General features: G+C 50.5%; 1 protein-coding gene across 3 annotated transcripts in view; it reads right to left on the bottom strand.

Moving 5' to 3' along the window:
• Trim11 (tripartite motif containing 11) overlaps positions 1 to 20,321 on the bottom strand; it is a 31,525-nt gene that overhangs the window by 2,514 nt on the left and 8,690 nt on the right. For 2 of the 3 annotated variants that reach the window (XM_051167413.1, XM_051167415.1), the window contains 3 exons: positions 17,763 to 17,785; positions 17,584 to 17,684; positions 15,360 to 16,282 (listed from right to left, as the gene is read on the bottom strand). In XM_051167413.1, the coding sequence (XP_051023370.1) occupies positions 15,735 to 16,282; positions 17,584 to 17,684; positions 17,763 to 17,785 (672 nt within the window). In that variant the 3' untranslated portion in view covers positions 15,360 to 15,734. Of the gene's footprint in view, positions 1 to 15,359; positions 16,283 to 17,583; positions 17,685 to 17,762; positions 17,786 to 20,321 lie in introns of those variants that run through there. The other variant, XM_051167414.1, reaches the window with a different exon arrangement.

The following is a 20,321-nucleotide window of genomic DNA, read 5'->3' as shown; positions in this document are numbered from 1 at the left end:
TGTGACCTCACTGTCTCCTATTGCCCCTTCCCCCAATGCCCACAGGTGCCCCAGGTTGGCCCCGTTTCATGTCTATTTATCTAACCTGAAACATTATTTCATAGCCAGGGACTAAGCTGTATTCCTCCCTTCCCAAAATCTTGGAATATAATTGTATTTCAACATAAAGCCAGTCTGCCAAAAATTACTATTAGATACACCCCTGTACAGAGAGGCCCCACATACCCCTCAAATGCAGGCTTACTATTGCTCTTGGTTACCCACCATAATTAGGAGGTAAGTCCCTACTGCTGAAGACACAGCATACTTTGGTTGTAGGTCATAGAAAAACTGAGCTGGAAATTCCCTCCCTGCTGGCTAGCTTTCAGAGCACCAGAGTCATCAATGGACTCATTCAAGAGGTTGCCCCTGGTACAATGTACCCACTGCCACAATAGTGGCATGGAGGCTATGGGCAACCAACTGCTTTTTCACTGGATCTGAGGCCTGCTCTACAGGAGGAAGGAATTCATGCCTGGTAAGGCTGGGGAGGCCTTAAGCCTAGAGGGGAACCTACCACTGTTGTTTTTGTTCAATAGATATTTGTTAAACTGCCTTCAAAATATTTATGTTTATATCCATAGGTAAGTGCTGCTCTCAACCTTGGCTAGAGAAGCTTCTCTCTCTGTGGGCAGCAGTCAATGCAGGGCCTCAACACTAGTCAAAGTGCCAAGAATAAGTGGCCACTGAGCGCTCAGCCAAGTGAGTCATTTACATCTGCACGCACATCCCCACAGGGCTCAGGGAACATCACAGGAGAGCGAGGAGGGAAAATGTAAGGGCCTGGAAAATGGAGAGGAGAGCGGTGACGTGCTGTCTTCTGGACATGGCACTGCACTCACAAGCTCCCAGCAGCTGGGGTCACTGCATATGACCAAGCCAGCAAGGCCGCCACCAATGGGAGAAGGGCTCTAGGCTGCTGGCAGGCTGTCCAGCACATATGGGCCACAGACTGGACTAGGTAGGTCATTTGGGGGGCGGGGAGAAAGAAAGAAAAGAAGAAGAAGAAGAAGAAGAAGAAGAAGAGAAGAAGAAGAGAAGAAGAAGAAGAAAAGACGACAAGAAAGTGGCAAAGGCATGTGTTGGGGGTGTTAAGGGGACTGAGAGGATAAAGCGGAAGAGAGGTGACTGGGGGAGGGGAGGCAGACATGCTCAAGATCTATTGCATGGGTGTATGAAGCTTAGGGTATCAATAAAATTTCTTTTAAAAGATCACTATTAGTGTTATAGCTTCAAGTGTTACTGTTAAGCACTTCTAATGTTCATTTCCCTGTAGATAAGCAAAGACATTGGGGGATGGCAATTTCTTTCCAAATCGGCAGCTGTTGGACTCTCGCTTGCGGCCCTAACTACCCATATACCACCACAGCACTGCCCACAGTCCACAACTATGCAAAGACTGCAATCGCCCCTCAGTGCTCCTGAAGGTGCAGCCTCAGCAAGAACAGCCTGTAACAGATTTCTACTTCCAGAGCGATAGAGAGAGAGGGCAGTGAGCCTCGGCTAAACACAAATGGACTTAGGATACCAGATGCTGGACATGGTGGTGCACGCCTGTAATCCCAGCACTCAGGGAGGCAGAGGCAGGCAGATCCCTGTGAGTTTGAGGCCAGCATGGTCTACAAGCGAGTCCAGGACAGCCAAGGCTACATAGAAAAATCTTGTCTCCAAAAAATAAAAATAAAAACCAAACCAACCCAACCAACCAACCAAACAAAAAACATACCAGAAACTTCAGGCTTTGGCCACCTGTAAGACTTCCAAGGAGATGTCAAATCCTGACAGTCCAAGGGGCTGAGTGAGACCTCAGACAAACCGGCCACTGTTAAAGGTCAAGGAATCCTGATACCCAGGCCTGCAGGGAAGCTGCAGCACTGCCTGCAACAAGGGCAGTGGCGAAGCCTCCATCTCCCTAGGCCATGACAACGCTAATACTTGTAGGTCCATGGCTCCTGATGTCCGAGGCCTATACATAAGGACACCAGAGTGCCATGTGCTGTTGCCTCCTACTGCCTTACTGCCTGCTGCTATGTTTACTCCTGCCAAACACCAAAGGAAACAAGAGCTCCCTGCCAACCCAGAACCGCTATCTCACGATAGCAGTCTCTATGATGGGTAACTTGCGTGAGGGCAGACATGCAGACGAGTGACAGATGAGAACACGGAAGAAGACGGATGCCTTCCAACGAGTAGAGAGGCCTCGAGAGACACCGATCTCTAGGATTTGGCTGTGGTGACTGTCTTCCTAGCTAGGTGGTAGAAATGGGTCCCATGAAGATGTGAAGGTGTGACCTTCAAGAGGTGTAATTGAAAAGGAACTGTGTGTGTATGTGGGGCGGGGCTTACCCTTGGAAGGAATTAACATAATACAGTTCACATGGGGTTCTTAGGAGAGTTAAGAGCACACTGGCCTCTTTCTCCCCTCTAGCCTCCTGCCTCACCAAGCAATCTCTCTCACTCAGGTTCTTACAGTATGATGTCATCACCATAACACGACACAACCGGGGTGTCACCTACCCACGCTGCCAGCATGCTGTTTGGACTTTTGGCCTGAAGCCTTGGCGTGTCACAGCAACAAAATGAATTAACACATTAGCCCCGCTGGCACCCCCGTGCTCTGCTTGTAGCCCCTAGAATCTAAGGAAATAGAGTTCTGCGTGTAAGGCGCTCAGCCTATGGTACTGTATGTGCCGGTGGAGCTGAGCGACACAAGCAGTTAGCCCACTCCCACAGGGCTTGGCCTTCTTGCCCCAGACATGATAAACAGGGCACAGTCTCTGCCAAGGTTCCTTGCAGATAGGATCACGCTTTTAAGTTGTTAGTTCTGTCTGGGGGACAACAGATCGCAAAGACTTCAAAAGGGAGGGCTCTGAAGCCATGGGTAAATTCCCTGTAAGGCATGTGCAGGGAGGGGCCTGGAGTGCGAAGTGCCTTGTTGGCGTCACGTTCCTGGGCACTGTACTGTTTATCCTTGTTCATTCAAATGCTGATTTCTCTACCCCGGTTCAATCTGGACTTTTTTTTTTTTTTTTTTAAGATTTATTTATTTATTATATATACAGGCTCTTCCTGCATGTACATCTGCACGCCAGAAGAGGGCACCAGACCACATTATAGATGGTTGTGAGCCACCATGTAGTAGCTGGGAATTGAACTCAGGATCCCTGGAAGAGCAGTCAGTGCTCTTACTCTCTGAGCCATCTCTTTATCCCCCAGTCTGGACATTGTATTGTGATGTTTATTATAAGTATCTCCTGTCTCAAGTTTGTGTAAACATGTCACCATTTGTTCTCTGTGTTGCCAATAAAAAGCCAACTAGCCAATGCTGAGCAATACAGAGAATAGGGCGGGACATCCTGGGCCAGTGAGAAGAGGATAAAAGCGCAGAAATGATTGGACAGAGCCACTTGGAGGGGTGTGAGTGTGACACAGGAGACGGGGTGTGTGAGTGTGACATGGGAGAGGGGTGTGTGAGTGTGACATGGGAGGCAGGACACCGGGAGAAATGAACTGGACCTAGGAGATGAGTAAAAAGCAAGTACAATGTGGAAAATCTGAGCAAAAGGAAGCTATACTAGCCTAGAGGTTCAGGATGAAGTGATTATTGCTCAGGATTGTGCTCTAGGCTAGTTAAATACATTCTATTCTCTCTGTGTGGTTATTTGGAGCTGGTTAAGGTGTGACCGCTGATTTATTAAAATAACTCAATATTAAGTATTAACAATCATTCATCAGAGACTGGTGTGGGCAAAGCAGCAGAAATCTCCTCTGTCCCTCTACCCATATGGAAACAGGTGTATTCAGGGTAATGGTGGTCACATGGCTTAAGGCAAGAATGGCACAACAAGGCCTTCCTTGCTGAGGTGATAGGAGAGCCTTAGCCTCCGAGGTGGGGAAGGCACCTCCTCAGACATATCTGTTTAGGGAGGAAGAAATTATCCAGTCCTAGAGGGGCTACCAGCATCCACAGATGGGCTCTATGCCCCCAGCCCCCATTGCTGACTGACACCTACCCAGAACACCTGGGAGACCTGGCTGAAGGACCCTGCAAACTGGGGCTGAGAGTGGAGATCCCCTTAGGCTCTCTGCTTCACCACAGCCAGTCAACAGCAGCTCATGGGGACAGAACAAAGTGCGGGCCGCTCTCCCAACCCTAGATGTGGGCATAAACCACACAGCGTGTAGCAAAGGCTCTCCCAGCAAAGCCTGGTGGAAGCGGGGACCAGCGGAAAGAGCGGGTGGGGAGAAGGCAGCAGTGGGATGCAGGTGGGAGGAGGATGGGTGGGGGGCACAGGAAGCCAGCTAGGCAGCCCGGTGGTGTGAAACGTGACTGGATGGCTGAAACCACCACATAGAGCAATGGGTCCAAATCTGGTGCTCACACAGACCTCTGCACCCTCTTTTCCAAGTCACCTCTTCTTCCTAAAACTTTCCTAGATTTTGTTGTCCTGCAGCTGGCAGGGTGACTGTGGCTAACAGTCTGTACACCATCACGGCTGACATGCCACAAGACAGGTTTGGTTCTTCCTCTGTACCCGTGTGCTTCCCTAGCCGCATACAAGAGTTTGGGTACCTGGCCAGTGGGCGCAGCACCAAAAAACCCCAAAGTGGCTCTCTCCCGAGCATCATATAGCAATGTGCATACATCTTCAAGGAGGGGCAGGGCTTGTGAGCTCTTCTCTCAGGCCTGAGAATCAAATGGGCTCAGCACATGCGTGCGCGCGTGCGCGCGCACACACACACACACACACACACACACACACACACACACACACACACACGACAGACAACAAGGTTAGGCAAGAGGCATGTCGTTGACCCTGATTTAATCGGTGCCGATGCTGTCACACACAGACAAACGTCACACTGTACCCCGGAAACACAAAACAGTCCCAGCGCTCTGACCACCACGCTCTACGGCTTCTCTTTGCTCCCGGATGTCAGGGACCCCGCTTTACTGACTCGGGCCCTGTCTTCATTCCTCTCTGCTCCCCTAGTCCTCCCTCCAGGAGCTCACAGAGCTAGTTCTGTCTGTCAGGCTTGAACCACACGACAACTTAGTAAAGGCTGAAATCTCTAGGTGTCTCTTCTGTGTGAGCTACCTCCCTGAGGAAGTCCCTGATGACTGCCCAGCACTTGGGGCCCAGAGGGAACACACTGCCTCTGTCCTGCACGGACGGCATAGTCATTCAGACCCCCATATCTATATACCAGGTAAATGACAGTGGCAACAGGGTGGGATGAACCATAGCCGAGCCCCTGAGGAAGGGCACCAGTGGACCCCACAGGCCTGTCTGTGACCCCTCAGCAGTCACCCTGAGCCTCCTCAATGCCCACTGGACAAATGGGGAAATTGAACTCATGACCTTTGGAAGAGCATGTCATGCCTCTAACCTCTGCGCTTCATCTCTCCAGCCCCTTTTACATTTAAATTTTTAAAAATATTTTTTAGTTGTATAGGAGGAGGGGTCACGCAGCCCCATGTAGGAGTGCAGACGCCCTCGATGACTACCCTGGAGTGTTAGTTACAAGCAGGTTACACTGCCCAACGTGAGCGCTGAACCAAAGTTAGTTCAGGACTCTGCATAGGCAGGCAAATGCGCTTAAATGCCTGAGCATGTCTAGCAGCCCAAAGTGTCCTAGTTATTTCTACCCACATGGATAGCAGATGGACACACCCGGGACCCAGATGACCGTTTATTTAATAGTTTCCTTCAATAAATAAAGATAAAACTCCAGAAAGTAATACAAAAAGCAGTACACTTGCGGCTCCTATGAGTCTGGGGGACTGTGCAGCTCACTCTGCCAAGGCAGCAGCCAGGGGCACGTGTACACAAGCTAGCCAGACACCAGGACCGCCCTTTAGAGGGCAAAAACCAGGACAAGGTCTCAGCAACGAAGGGTGTGCTCGCAGTGTTCATTTCTGAGTTTACTTTGAGCTCTTCTCGAGTACTGAATACAAATGCAATAGGCATTTAAGACTCAGGTTCTGTCAGGCTGTGTATGTCTGGCCAGTGCTGCTGTCCTGTAGGCTTTCTCTACGCCACACTCTAGAACCTTTCCCGTTTATCAGCCAAATCCTGAGAATGCTGGTGCGGCTTGAGTGGATCTCCCTATCTAACCCACCTCGTACCATTTCAGGGACTGGCGGGCATTGCTCATTGTGGGCAGACCAGCCAGGCTGCTGACAGCAATGTTAACCGGCTGGGGTTCCATTCTGGAAAAGCCTTAAGATGTTACTGGAACCTAGAATCAGGGTGTGTGGACACATGGGACTAGTGCTTTGTCGTACGGGCTTTGTGCACTACAGTGCCATCGTGGCAGAGAAGAGAAGATCCCCACCATGAGGACAGAGCCCAACTCAGCGCACCCCATCATACCGTTCTCTGAGCCCTTGAGAACTGTGTTTCCCACACATGTTCAAGAAAGGCCACTATGTCTCCTCCTAATGCCACAGGATGTGAACGGCCCCGGGCTTCTCTGCAGGTCCGGACAGGAAACCCGGAGATGTGACGGACTCTCACAGAGGCGTCCGGGTCACTGTGACCACTGGTGTTCCCCAGGTACTACACTATCAGCCTCAGATGGTCATAGGGGTGGGTGTGGACAGGGGTGAGAAGAGGGCGGCGGTGAGTGTTGTACCTGAGAAGGGAGTCTCAGGGGAAGCTAACACAGCATGAGCCATCTGTGGCACTTGTAGAAGGAAGAGCAGACCAGCTTCTCAGGTCCATGAAAAAATCCCCACACGCTTGGGAGGCTCCCGCCAGCGGGGAGAAGGCCGACCCTCGGAACATTATAGAAACTCCCAGGCAACACCAGGATCAGAACACTTGCCAGTTGACAGCTCCCCCTTTTCCTTCCTGTTAACATTTTCCTTACACACGCAAGCGCCCAGTGCTGGGCGGTCCCCAACTTTACCTCCAGTAGTGGCGGCAGAGGTAATGCGCTCCTGGCCCAGCACACAGGGTGGCATGGGTCACAAACGCTCTGGGCTGTTCAGGATGGCCTGCGCTTCGCATAACGTTGCAAAACTTCTCCGGTCTTCAGATACAGACCAGCTCCGGCGTTTGGCGGTGTCTGGATCCAGGGTGGTACGTTCCCCGTGGAGATGCCCGAGTTCAACAGACTTCCCGTCCCCCCCATTGCTCTAGCTTCAGCTCCGAGTTGGAAAACTTCTCTCCCTGGGGGGTGGGAGGGATTGCGGGTGGCCTTAGCTTCTATCTTAACCTCAGATGTCCTAGGAACAAGTCCTGCATCTGCTTCTGATGACAACGAACGCGTATTCTGATTGCTATGTTTTGGTTTGCTTTTTAGGGAGGAGAAGCGTCTATGTAGCCACAGACAGGCTAGCTTGCTTCGTCTAGGACATCTTTTGCTACCGTCTTTGCTTTGACCCTTCTAATTTGTTTTCTTTCATCTCATGAATGACAAGACCCCTGGGCCTTTGCCAGCCTTCTGATGGCTCTCAGGTTAACACCGAGACCTGCTCAGAAAAGGGCTGCTTTTTCCTCCCAGACCCAGTCCAGGTGAGTCTGGGCTATCTACTTGCGGGGTCCTACGCACGGCCTCCATCTCAGTTGAATTCTCTGGCTAGAACCACAGGTGTATCTCATCAGTCCCCCGGACAGCGACGCTTATAAACAGATCCGTCCCTGGCTCCAGAGGAAGACCTGGAAAACCTGCTTTGCCAACCCTAAGAAAGATGTCCCCCTACGTACATTATGAAAGTAGTGTCCCTCAGGTGGCTCAGGTGGGGCTGTTCGATTACATTAGGACACTCTCCCCCCCACAAGCCAGCAGTGGGAGCTGGAAAGGATGGGATTTTCATTCTCGTTCATTGCTCCAGGGAACAGGAGAGGAGTCAGAGGACCAGTTGCTCACACCTATGCCCCACAGCAAGAACATCCCTACAAAGTCCCCTCAAAGGCTGGGGCTCGATGGGACGCTGAGCTGGGGGAACTACCATCAAAGTGCCGTGTGTGTTGTGTGTTGTGTGTTGGTGTGTGTGTGTGTGTGGGTGTGTGTGTGTACACTGAGGCAGGAAGGCTTCATGGCCCCAATTCCTCTACGCCACCGCCCATACATCTCCTCCTATACTTCAGCTCTTACAACAATATTAATTACTAAGCCAAGTACTGGTTGGATTTTGTGGGGCCACCTAGCAAATTACCTAAACATAGGTAGGGTTGTGGGGCTCGAGGTAAGAGTAGGGAGACAAAATATGGGGTATCCCCCTGGGTCTGCAAGTGGCACCGAAGTGGGGCAGCCTTGTGGGCTGGGCCTAGTGGAGAATTATTGGTTTGGAGTACACCAACATGGTAAATGTCCTAATATAGATGGAAGTTTCAGAACCGCTACTCTAAGCTATGAGTTAGTTTCTAAGTTCCTGGGGCTTCACTTGATTGGCTCTGTTCTAGGACTGTAAACCACTCTACGGGAAACTCCCTCGCAGGAGTTCCACCAGCCCTGGGGACCGGCACACGGTCCCTGCTCATGGGCACCACTCCTGGATGAGCTGCCAAGCTTACACTGTACCCATACTGGGACAGCTCAGTTCATGCATGCCACGAAGCCTGGGCCCCACACAGCTTTGCCCCGATGACCCGGCTCATACCGCACAGGGTGTCCTTGTGTCTGTAGGGAAGAAGAAAGTGGACATCCCAGTACCAAGGCTTGTTGCTGGTCCTGGCTCCCCACATCACTCCAGCCCCATGTGACAGAACACCACAAAGTGGTCTGATTACAGCTCAGATACAGCAATTGCTAATGGTTCAGACGCCCTGTGGAAACTATCTCCTGAACGGGGAGACCCAGGTCTAGATCAAGTTCTGCTTCTCTCTCTCACTTAGTCCAATGACGAACCACATGCCTACCTTGTCCATAGACTCCCACGTGGCCTCCCTGCAATTTCTTATGACAAGACATGGACGTTTGTTACTTGTCCCCTAGACGGGGTTGTCTGTTCTGTGTAAGGGTCAGGCTCCTCTCTATAAAAGTCCAGCCCTGTGCCTCAATCTGTCTCCATTGCCCCCATTCCCCAATGCCCCAAGGTCGCCCCGGTCTGGCCCGTTTCATGTCATTTATCTAACCTGAAACATTATTCTCAGCAGGACTAAGCTGTATTCTCCCTTCCCAAAATCTTGAACTTATAATGTATTTCAACCATAAAAGGCCAGTCTGGCCAAAAAATTACTATTAGCTACACCCCTGTACAGAATGAGGCCCACATACCCCTCAAAGCAAGGCTACTATTGCTCTTGGTTACCCCATACATAGCCATTAGGTAGGTAAGTCCCTACTGCTGAAGACACAGCATACTTTGGTATTGTTAGGTAATAGAAAAAATGAGCTGGCAAATTCCCTCCCCTGTGGCTACGCTTCGAAGCACCAAGAGTACATCAATTGACTCACTTCAAGAGTGTTGCCCCTGGTACAATGTACCCCTGCCACAATAGTGGCATGGAGGCTTATGGGCAAACCAACTGCTTTTTCATGGATCTGAGGCCTGCCTCTACAGGAGGGGAAGAATTTCTGCCTTGTAACGGCTGGGGGAGGCCTTTAAGCCCTAGAGGGGAACCTCCCACGTTGTTTTTGTTCAATGTATTTGTTAAACTGCCTTCAAATATTTATGTTTATATCCCTAGGTAAGTGCTGCTCTCAACCTTGGCTCGGAAGAGCTTCTCTCTCTGGGGGCAGCAGTCAATGCAGGGCCTTCAAACACTAGTCAAAGTGCCAAGACATAAGTGGCCACTGAGCGCTCAGCCATGTGAGTCATTACATCTGCACGCACATCCCCACAGGGCTCAGGGAATCACAGGTCGGAGCGAGGAGGGAAATAGGTCAAAGAAGGGCCTGGGAAACTGGGAGGGAGGAGCGAGCGGGGTGACGTGCTGTCTTCATGACCTGGCACTGCACTCACAAGCTCCCAGCAGCCTGGGGTCACTGCATATGAACACCAGCCAGCAAGGCCGCCACGAATGGGCGAAGGGTTCTAGGCTGCTGGCAGCTCTGTCCAGCACATATGGGCCACCAGACTGGGACTAGGAGGTCATTTGGGGGCGGGGGAGTAGAGGAAACGAAAACGAAACAAGGAAGAAGAACGAGAAAAAAGAGACCGAAGAAGAAGATAAAAGATAGACGAATGGAACAAGAGAAACGAAGAAAAGAAAAGCCGACAAGAACTGTGGGCAAAGGATGTGTTGGGGGTTGTATACGGGGACCTGAAGAGGATAAAGCGGTAAGAGAGTGGGACTGGGTGGAGGAGGGAGCCACGAAATGTCAAGATCTATTGCATGGGTGTATGACAGCTTAGGGTATCACTAACACTTCTTTTAAAAAGATCCCTATAGTGTTATAGTTCAAGTGTACGTTAAGCACTTCTACTGTTATTTCCCTGTAGCATAAGCAAAGAATTGGGGGAGGGCAATTTCTTTCCAAATCGGGCGGCTGTTGGCTTCGTTGCGGGCTCTAACTACCCATATTACCACCACCAGCACTGCCACAGTCCGCACAACCACTATGGCAAAGACTGCACATCGCCCCTCAGTGCTTCCTGAAGGTGTCAGCCTCAGCAAGAACAGCCGTTGTAAACAGATTTCTACTTCCAGAGCGCATAGGAGAGACGAGGGCAGTGAGCCTCGGCTAAAACACAAATGGATTGGATACCAGATGTGGACATGGTGGCTGCACGCCTGTACTCCCAGCACTTCGGGAGGCAGAGGCAGCAGATCCTGTGAGTTTAGGCGCATGGTTACAAAGCGAGTCCAGGGACAGCAAGGCTACTGAAAAATCTTGTCTCCAATCAAAAAATAAAAACACTAAACCAAACCAACCCAAACAACCAACCAACACAAAAAACCATACCAGAAACTCTTTTTTTCCCAGGCTTTGGCAACCTGATAAGACTTCCAAGGAGATGTCCAAATCCTGGACAGTCAGGTGCTGAGTGAGACCTTCAGACAAACCGGCCAACTGTTACAGGTCAAGGAATCCTTACCCAGGCTCTGCAGGGAAGCTGCCGCACTGCCTGCAACAAGCGGCCGTGCGAAGCCTCCATCTCCCTAGGCCCCATGACAAACGTAACTTACTTGTCGGTCCATGGTCCTGCTGTCGAGGCCTTACATAAGGACACCGAGTGCATGTGCTGTTGCCTTCCTACCTGCCTTACTCGCCTGTGCTATTTTTCACTCTGCAACACACCAACAGGAAAAACGAGCTCCCTGCCACCCAGAATCCGCTAATCTCACGATAGCGTCTCTTGATGGGTAACTTGCGTGGAGGGCAGACATGCCAGACGAGTGGACAGATGAGGCAACTGAAAGGAAGAGGGATGCCTTCAACGAGTTCGAGAGGGCCTCGAGAGCACCGATCTACTAGGATTTGGCTGTCGGTGACTGTCTCCTAGCTAGGTGGTCTTAGAACTGGGGTCCCTTGAAGATGTGAAGGTGTGACCCTTCAAGAGGTTGTAATTGAAAAAGGAAACTGTGTGTATGTGGGGAGGGGTTCTCTTGGATAGGAATTAACATTACGTTCACATGGGTCTTAAGGGAGAGTTAAGCGCACACTGGCCTCTTTCTCCCCCTCTAGCCTCCCCTGCCTCCTCCCAATGCAATCTCTCTCTCATCAGGTCCTACAGTATGTATGTCATCAACATAAACACGGACCACAACCGGGGTGTCACTTACCACCGCTGCCAGCATGCTGTTTGATTTGGCCTGAACGCTTGGCGTTTTTGTCCACAGCAACAAAAATGAAATTAACACATTAGCCCGCTGGCCACCCCTTGCTCTGCTTGTCCCCTTAGATAGAATTACGGAACTAGAGTTCTCGTGTGAAGGCGCTCAGCCTATGTGTCTGTATGTGCCGGTGGAGCGAGCGAAACAGCAGTTAGCCCACTCCCACAGGGCTTGGCTTTCTGCCCCACGACATGATAACAGGGACGTCTCTGCCAAGTTTTCCTTGCAGATACGATCACGTTTAAGTTGTTGTTCTGTCTGGGGGGACAAAAGATCGCAAACTTTGCATCAGACAAAATACCAGCTACACTAAAGTTCTATCTTGCTTCAATCAGAAACACTGTCCAGGAAACAAACGAGACCTGGAGGGATGGCTTAGAGCAGTGGTTCTCAACCTGTGGGTCACAGAGCAGATATTTACACTGCAGTTTATAATGGTAGCAAAATTATTACAGTTATGAAGTAGCAGGGAAATCATTCTATGGTTAGACGGCGACTACAATATGCGGAACTGAACTAAAGGGTCTGAGCCCTAGGAAGGCTGAGAACAACTGCTGCCTTGGAGGTAAAAACCACTTGCTTTCCTGGCAGAAGACGAGAGCATTTTACTTCTAAAACTTTAATTGACTTAGGTTGGCTAAAATCTTGGTGAGGATCTGTGTGACAAGGCTTGTACTTAGGTTTGAGGAATACAGAAATGAGTAAAAGAGGAGAGCAGCTCCCATGCTGGGCATGGTGGCGCACGCCTTGAATCCCAGCACTCGGGAGGCAGAGGCAGGCAGATCTCTGTGAGTTCAAGGCCAGCGTGGTCTACAAAGTGAGTCCAGGACAGCTGAGGCTACACAGAGAAAACCTGTCTCGAAAACAAAACAAAACAAAACAAAACAAAAAACAACAAAAAAGAAAACAAAACAAAATAACAACAAATTTTAAGATAGCCGGGCGGTGGTGGCACACGCCTTTAATCCCAGCACTCGGGAGGCAGAGGCAGGCGGATCACTGTAAGTTCGAGGCCAGCCTGGTCTACAAAGTTATTCTAAGACAGCAAAGGCTGCACAGAGAAACCTTGTCTCGAAAAAACAAACAAACAAACAAACAAACAAGGAGAGCAGCTCCCAAGAAGCGAACAGGAGTCCCCATGTCACCACTTTTGTGAGATCCTTAACAATCAACATCCGGTTCTATGGTAGGGCTCAACCCACTCCATGAGTCCGTTCTTCAGGCTCACTCACTGCAAGGAGTCTGCTCCTGAGCAGGACATGGGGTTCCTGGCTGTATGCATGCTCCCTGTACAAGAACCATTTCAGTGGCAGAACATTAGACTGTTGCAAATAACATCACTGTGGCCTAGGGTGCAAATAACCAACACAGAGAGATTATAGTGTATTTTAAAACTGCAACCACTATGCTGGGCAGAATCTATACTACTAATGTACTAGCAAACGAAACTAAACTACTCTAATCCTATGGCCTCATATGTCTCACCCACATATATTGCAATCACTTGCCAGTCTGATCCTCCCCAACTGTCCACTGCCCAGCCACCAGCTCGTCCAACCACTCCCATGAGCCCCGCCTTCCACTTCCTATCCTTCGACCCAGCTGATTGGCCAAACAGTGCTTAACTGACAACTGATACATCCACTCAAGGCATTCCTCCACACTAGGCCTTTGTAGGACCCAGTGCTGGGCTTTGGTCATGAACTTCATGCTTCCTCAGAGGCTGTGTCTGCTGTCTCCAAAGCCACGGCTAGGGCTAAGAGCACATGTTGTTCCTAACCACGTGGCTGCCCCACCTGTTTGCCAGGGTCTCCTTGCCCCAGAAATCATAAACGTAGCACACTGGCTACAAGTTGCAGACAATGCTGCCACAGGTGGCGTACTCACCTGCCAGACTTCCCCTGCCTAGAACAAATACGTGCAAGTGCTATGGGGCGTCCTCCTCAAAATCAAGCTGCTAAGAAGACAAGGGAAAGTTGGTGATGAGCTATGAGAAAGTGCCCACTAACCCCAGGGAACCAAGTCCTCTTGGTGCCAAACACATTCTCCCTGAAAGGGAGATCAACCTGGAGAAGAGGGCAGGATGCTTACCACTTAGATGTGAGAAAGCAGGATGGTTTCCACATAAAATTTGAACTACTTTGTCGGGGAGCTGGGTGGAAAACACCCTTGAACAGACTGACAGGATACACACACACACACACCTACACACACACACACACACAAACACACACACACTCCCAAAACAGGAGAGGAGACTTTTGACTGCTCATCCCTGCACTTCAAGAGGCTCCTAAAGCGAACTGCTCCAGAGAAAGTTTGAAGGCTTTGGACTCCAGCTGAGGCTTGAGGTTCCAGCTGCTGCTTCAGGTTCCAGCAGCAACTCTGGTGGAATTGCTGGTCTGCTGAAGCCCTGCTGACTACGCCAGGGACTGATAGCCTTAAGGTGTCATTGTAGTGCTCGTTAATATCCTCTTCTGATTGTTTGGGTTAGTCGGGTTGTTAGGGAGGTAGGTTCGTTTAGTAAGTTCATAATAAAATATAAATGATAAAAGAAATTGAGCCTACAGAACCCCCACCTTGCCATGCCTGTGTGGGAAGGAGCTGTGTCTTAGCTCTGGTGGCCTGTGGGCCTTTTGTTTCTTCAGTGACCATGTGAATCACATGTCTGGCTGGCATCTCAGTTTTTTAATTAAAAATTTTTTTAAAAAAGATTTATTTATTTATTATGGATACAGATCGTTATAGATGGTTGTGAGCCAACATGTGGTTGCTGGGAATTGAACTCATGACCTTTAGGAAGAGCAGTCAGTGCTCTTAACCTCTGCGCCATCTCTCCAGCCCTTTTAATTAAATTTTTAAAAATTCATTTTTAGTTGTATAAGAGAGGGGTTCACGCAGCATGTGAGTGCAGACGCCCTCCAATGAGTACCCTGGAGTGGTAGTTACAAGCAGGTATACACTGCCCAACGTGGGAGCTGGAACCAAAGTTAGTTCAGACTCTGCAAAGGCAGAATGCGCTTTTAACTGCTGAGCTGTCTTAGCAGCCCAAGGTCCTAGTTATTTACCCACAGGATAAGCAGAGGACACGACTCCAGATGACCGTTTATTTAAATGTTTCCCTTTCAATAAATAGAAGATAAAACTCCCAGAAATGTAATACAAAAAGCAGTCACTGTTGGCTCCTATGCGCTTGGGACTGTGCAGCTCACTCTGCCAAGGCAGGCAGCCAGGGGCAGTGTACCAAAGCTAGCCAGACACCAGGGACGCCCTTTAGAGGGCAAAACCAGACAAGTCTCAGAACAGAAGGGTGTGCTCGAGTGTCATTTCTGAGTTCTACTTCTGAGCTCCTTCAGTACTGAATACAAATTGCAATAGGCATTTAAGACTCAGGTTCTGTCAGGCTGTGTCATGTCTGGGGCCAGGCTGCTGTCCTGTAGGCTTTCTCTAGCCACACCTAGCAAGGTAAGGACTCGGAGCAACTTTCCCGTTTATCAGGCCAAATCCTGAGATGCTGGTGGGCTTGAAGCTGGCTCCCTATCTAACCTTACCTAGTACCATTTCAGGGACGGCGTGGCATGCTCGTTGGTAGGCAGACCAAGCCAGGCTGCTGCACAGCAATGTGAACAGGCTGGGGTTACTTCTGGAAAAGCCTAAGATGTTACTGGAACCTAGAATCAGAGGTGCTGGTGACACATGGGACTTAGTGCTTTGGTGAGGGCTTTTGGCACTAAGTGCCATCGGTGGCAGAGAAGATCCCCACCATGAGGACAGAGCCCAGCTCAGCGCACTCCCATCATACCGTCTCTGAGCCTGAGAACCTGTGTTTCCCACACATGGTCAGAAAGGCACTATGTACTCCTCCTAATGCTCACAGGATGTGAACTGGCCCCTGGGCTTCTCTGCAGGGTCAGGACAAGGAACCAGGAGAGGTGAAGGGACTCTCACAGAGGGTCCGGGTCACTGGGGACCACTGGTGTCCCCAGGTACACCTATCAGCCTACAGATGGTCATAGGGGTTGGGCTGCTGGACAGGGGTGAGAAGAGGGGCCGGAGTGTACCTGAGAAGGGAGTCTCAGGGAAGATAAACAGCAGTGAGCCATCTGTGGCACTGTAGAAGGAGAGATGACCAGCTTCATAGTCCAGAAAAATCCCCACACGCTTGGGAGGCTCCCGCAGCGGGGAGAAGGCCCGCTCAGTGGAATTATAGAAACTCCCCAGGAACACCAGGATCCAGAACCCGTTGCCAGTTGACAGCTCCCCCTTTTCCTTCCTGTTAACATTTTCCTTACACACGCCAAGCGCCCAGCTGGTGCGGTCCCCAACTTCTACCTCCCAGTAGTGGCGGCCAGAGGTAATGCGCTCCTGGCCCAGCACACAGGGGCCTGGGTCAAAACGCTCTGGGCTGTCAGGCAGGGCCTGCCGCTGGTCACTACGTTGCACACTTCTCCGGTCTTCAGATAAGACCAGCTCCGGGTTGGCGGTGTCTGGATCCAGGGTAATGTCCCCTGTGGAGATGCCCGAGGTCAACCAGACTTCCCAGTCAGCCCCCATTGCTCTAGCTATCAGCCCCGAGTGGAAAACTTCCTCTCCCTGGGGGGTGGGGAGGGATGGGGATGGCTAGCTCTATCTTAACTCAGATGTCCTAGGAACAAGTCCTGCATCTGCTTCTGATGACAAGAAGGTATTCTGACTGCATTTTTGGTTTGCTTTTTTGAGAGAGCGTCTCATGTAGCACAAGACAGGCTAGCTTGCTTTGCAGTCTAGGACAATCTTTTGCTACCGTCTTGGCTTGACCACTTTCTACATTTGTTTTCTTTCAGTCTCCAATGAAAGACCCTGGGCCTTGCAGCATTCTGATGGCTCTCAGGTTAACACAGAGACCTGCTCAGGAAAAAGGCTGCTGTTTCCTCCCAGACCACAGTCCCAGGTGAGTTCTGGGCTATCTACTTCGGGTCCTAGCCCGGCCTCCACTCAGTTGAATTCTCTGGCTAGAACCAAGGGTATCTATCAGTCCCCCGGACAAGCGAAGCTTAGTAACAGATTCCGTCCCTGGGTCCAGAGGAAGACCTGAAAACCTGCTTTGCCAACCCTAAGAAGAGTCCCCATACGTCATCATGAACGTATGTTCCTAAGGTGGCTCAGGTGGGGCCTGTCGATTACATTAGGACACGTCTCACCCCCACAAGCCAGCAGTGGGATGGAAGGATGGGAATTTCATTCTCGTTCATTGGCTCCAGGGACAGGAGAGGAGTCAGAGGACCAGTTGCTCACACTATGCCCACAGAACAGAACATCCCTAAAAGCCCCTCAAAGGTGGGGCTCGATGGGACGCTGAGCTGGGGGAACTCATCAAAGTGCCGTGTGTGTGTGTGTGTGTGTGTGTGTGTGTGTGTGTGTGTGTGTGTGTACACTGAGGGCAGGAAGGCTTCATGCCCATCCTCTAGCCACGCCCATACATCTCCTCCTTAACTTCAGCTCTTAGAACAAACTATTAATACTAAGCAAAGTACCTGTTGGATTTTGTGGGCCACCTAGCAAATTACCTAACATTAGGTAGGGTTGTGAGGGCTCTGGAGTAAGAGTAGGGAGACAAAAATATGGGTATTCCCTGGGTCTGCAAGTGGCACCGAAGTGGGGCAGCCTTGTGGGGCTGGGCCTAGTGGAGAATTACTTGGTTTGGAAAGTACCCACACATGGTAACATGTCTAAAGTAGAGGGAAGTTTCTAGAACCGCTACTCTAAGCTACTGAGTTCGTTTTAAGTCCTGGGGCTCCTGATGGCTCTGTTCTCAGGACTGTACACCCACCTCGGAACCTCCGCAGGGTCTCCACCAGCCCTGGGACCCGGCACACGGTCCTCAGCTCCATGGGCACCACTCCTGGAGGCTGCAGCTTCACATCCTGTACCCTACATGGGACAGCTCAGCTTCATGCATGCCAGCAGCCTGGCCCCACCCACAGCTTGCCCAGATGCCCAGGCTCATACCTGCACAGGGTGTCCTTGATGTCCTGTAGGGAGAAGAAAGTGGACACTCAGTACCAAGGCTTGTTGCCTGGTCCTGGCTCTCCCCACATCACTCCAGCCCCATGTGACAGAGACACACAAAAGTGGGTCTGATTACAGCTCAGATACAGCAATGCTACATGGTCTCAGAGCCCTGTGGAACTATCTCCTGAACGGGGAGACCAGGTCTAGATCAAGTTCTGCTTCTTCCTCTCACTTATAGCAAATGACGAACCACAGCCTACCTTGTCCATAGACTCCCACGTGGCCTCCCTGCCATTCTTATGACAAGACAGGCACGTGTACTTGTCCCCTAGACGGGGTGTGCTGTGTAAGGTCAGGCTCCTCTCTAAAAGTCCAGCCCTGTGACCTCACTGTCTCCTATTGCCCCTTCCCCCAATGCCCCACAGGTGCCCCAGGTTGGCCCCGTTTCATGTCTATTTATCTAACCTGAAACATTATTTCATAGCCAGGGACTAAGCTGTATTCCTCCCTTCCCAAAATCTTGGAATATAATTGTATTTCAACATAAAGCCAGTCTGCCAAAAATTACTATTAGATACACCCCTGTACAGAGAGGCCCCACATACCCCTCAAATGCAGGCTTACTATTGCTCTTGGTTACCCACCATAATTAGGAGGTAAGTCCCTACTGCTGAAGACACAGCATACTTTGGTTGTAGGTCATAGAAAAACTGAGCTGGAAATTCCCTCCCTGCTGGCTAGCTTTCAGAGCACCAGAGTCATCAATGGACTCATTCAAGAGGTTGCCCCTGGTACAATGTACCCACTGCCACAATAGTGGCATGGAGGCTATGGGCAACCAACTGCTTTTTCACTGGATCTGAGGCCTGCTCTACAGGAGGAAGGAATTCATGCCTGGTAAGGCTGGGGAGGCCTTAAGCCCTAGAGGGGAACCTACCACTGTTGTTTTGTTCAATAGATATTTGTTAAACTGCCTTCAAAATATTTATGTTTATATCCATAGGTAAGTGCTGCTCTCAACCTTGGCTAGAGAAGCTTCTCTCTCTGGTGGGCAGCAGTCAATGCAGGGCCTCAACACTAGTCAAAGTGCCAAGAATAAGTGGCCACTGAGCGCTCAGCCAAGTGAGTCATTTACATCTGCACGCACATCCCCACAGGGCTCAGGGAACATCACAGGAGAGCGAGGAGGGAAAATGTAAGGGCCTGGAAAATGGAGAGGAGAGCGGTGACGTGCTGTCTTCTGGACATGGCACTGCACTCACAAGCTCCCAGCAGCTGGGGTCACTGCATATGACCAAGCCAGCAAGGCCGCCACCAATGGGAGAAGGGCTCTAGGCTGCTGGCAGGCTGTCCAGCACATATGGGCCACAGACTGGACTAGGTAGGTCATTTGGGGGGCGGGGGAGAAAGAAAGAAAAAGGAAGAAGAAGAAGAAGAAGAAGAAGAAGAAGAAGAAGAAGAAGAAGAAGAAAAGACGACAAGAAAGTGGCAAAGGCATGTGTTGGGGGTGTTAAGGGGACTGAGAGGATAAAGCGGAAGAGAGTGGACTGGGGGAGGGGAGGCAGACATGCTCAAGATCTATTGCATGGGTGTATGAAGCTTAGGGTATCAATAAAATTTCTTTTAAAAGATCACTATTAGTGTTATAGCTTCAAGTGTTACTGTTAAGCACTTCTAATGTTCATTTCCCTGTAGATAAGCAAAGACATTGGGGGATGGGCAATTTCTTTCCAAATCGGCAGCTGTTGGACTCTCGCTTGCGGCCCTAACTACCCATATACCACCACAGCACTGCCCACAGTCCACAACTATGCAAAGACTGCAATCGCCCCTCAGTGCTCCTGAAGGTGCAGCCTCAGCAAGAACAGCCTGTAACAGATTTCTACTTCCAGAGCGATAGAGAGAGAGGGCAGTGAGCCTCGGCTAAAACACAAATGGACTTAGGATACCAGATGCTGGACATGGTGGTGCACGCCTGTAATCCCAGCACTCAGGGAGGCAGAGGCAGGCAGATCCCTGTGAGTTTGAGGCCAGCATGGTCTACAAAGCGAGTCCAGGACAGCCAAGGCTACATAGAAAAATCTTGTCTCCAAAAAATAAAAAATAAAAACCAAACCAAACCAACCAACCAACCAAACAAAAAACATACCAGAAACTTCAGGCTTTGGCCACCTGTAAGACTTCCAAGGAGATGTCAAATCCTGACAGTCAAGGGGCTGAGTGAGACCTCAGACAAACCGGCCACTGTTAAAGGTCAAGGAATCCTGATACCCAGGCCTGCAGGGAAGCTGCAGCACTGCCTGCAACAAGGGCAGTGGCGAAGCCTCCATCTCCCTAGGCCCATGACAACGCTAATACTTGTAGGTCCATGGCTCCTGATGTCCGAGGCCTATACATAAGGACACCAGAGTGCCATGTGCTGTTGCCTCCTACTGCCTTACTGCCTGCTGCTATTGTTTACTCCTGCCAAACACCAAAGGAAACAAGAGCTCCCTGCCAACCCAGAACCGCTATCTCACGATAGCAGTCTCTATGATGGGTAACTTGCGTGAGGGC

Source organism: Acomys russatus, chromosome 25, assembly GCF_903995435.1.
Source record: "Acomys russatus chromosome 25, mAcoRus1.1, whole genome shotgun sequence".
Lineage (NCBI taxonomy): Eukaryota > Metazoa > Chordata > Mammalia > Rodentia > Muridae > Acomys > Acomys russatus.
This window is presented reverse-complemented; position numbering and strand designations above follow the sequence as displayed.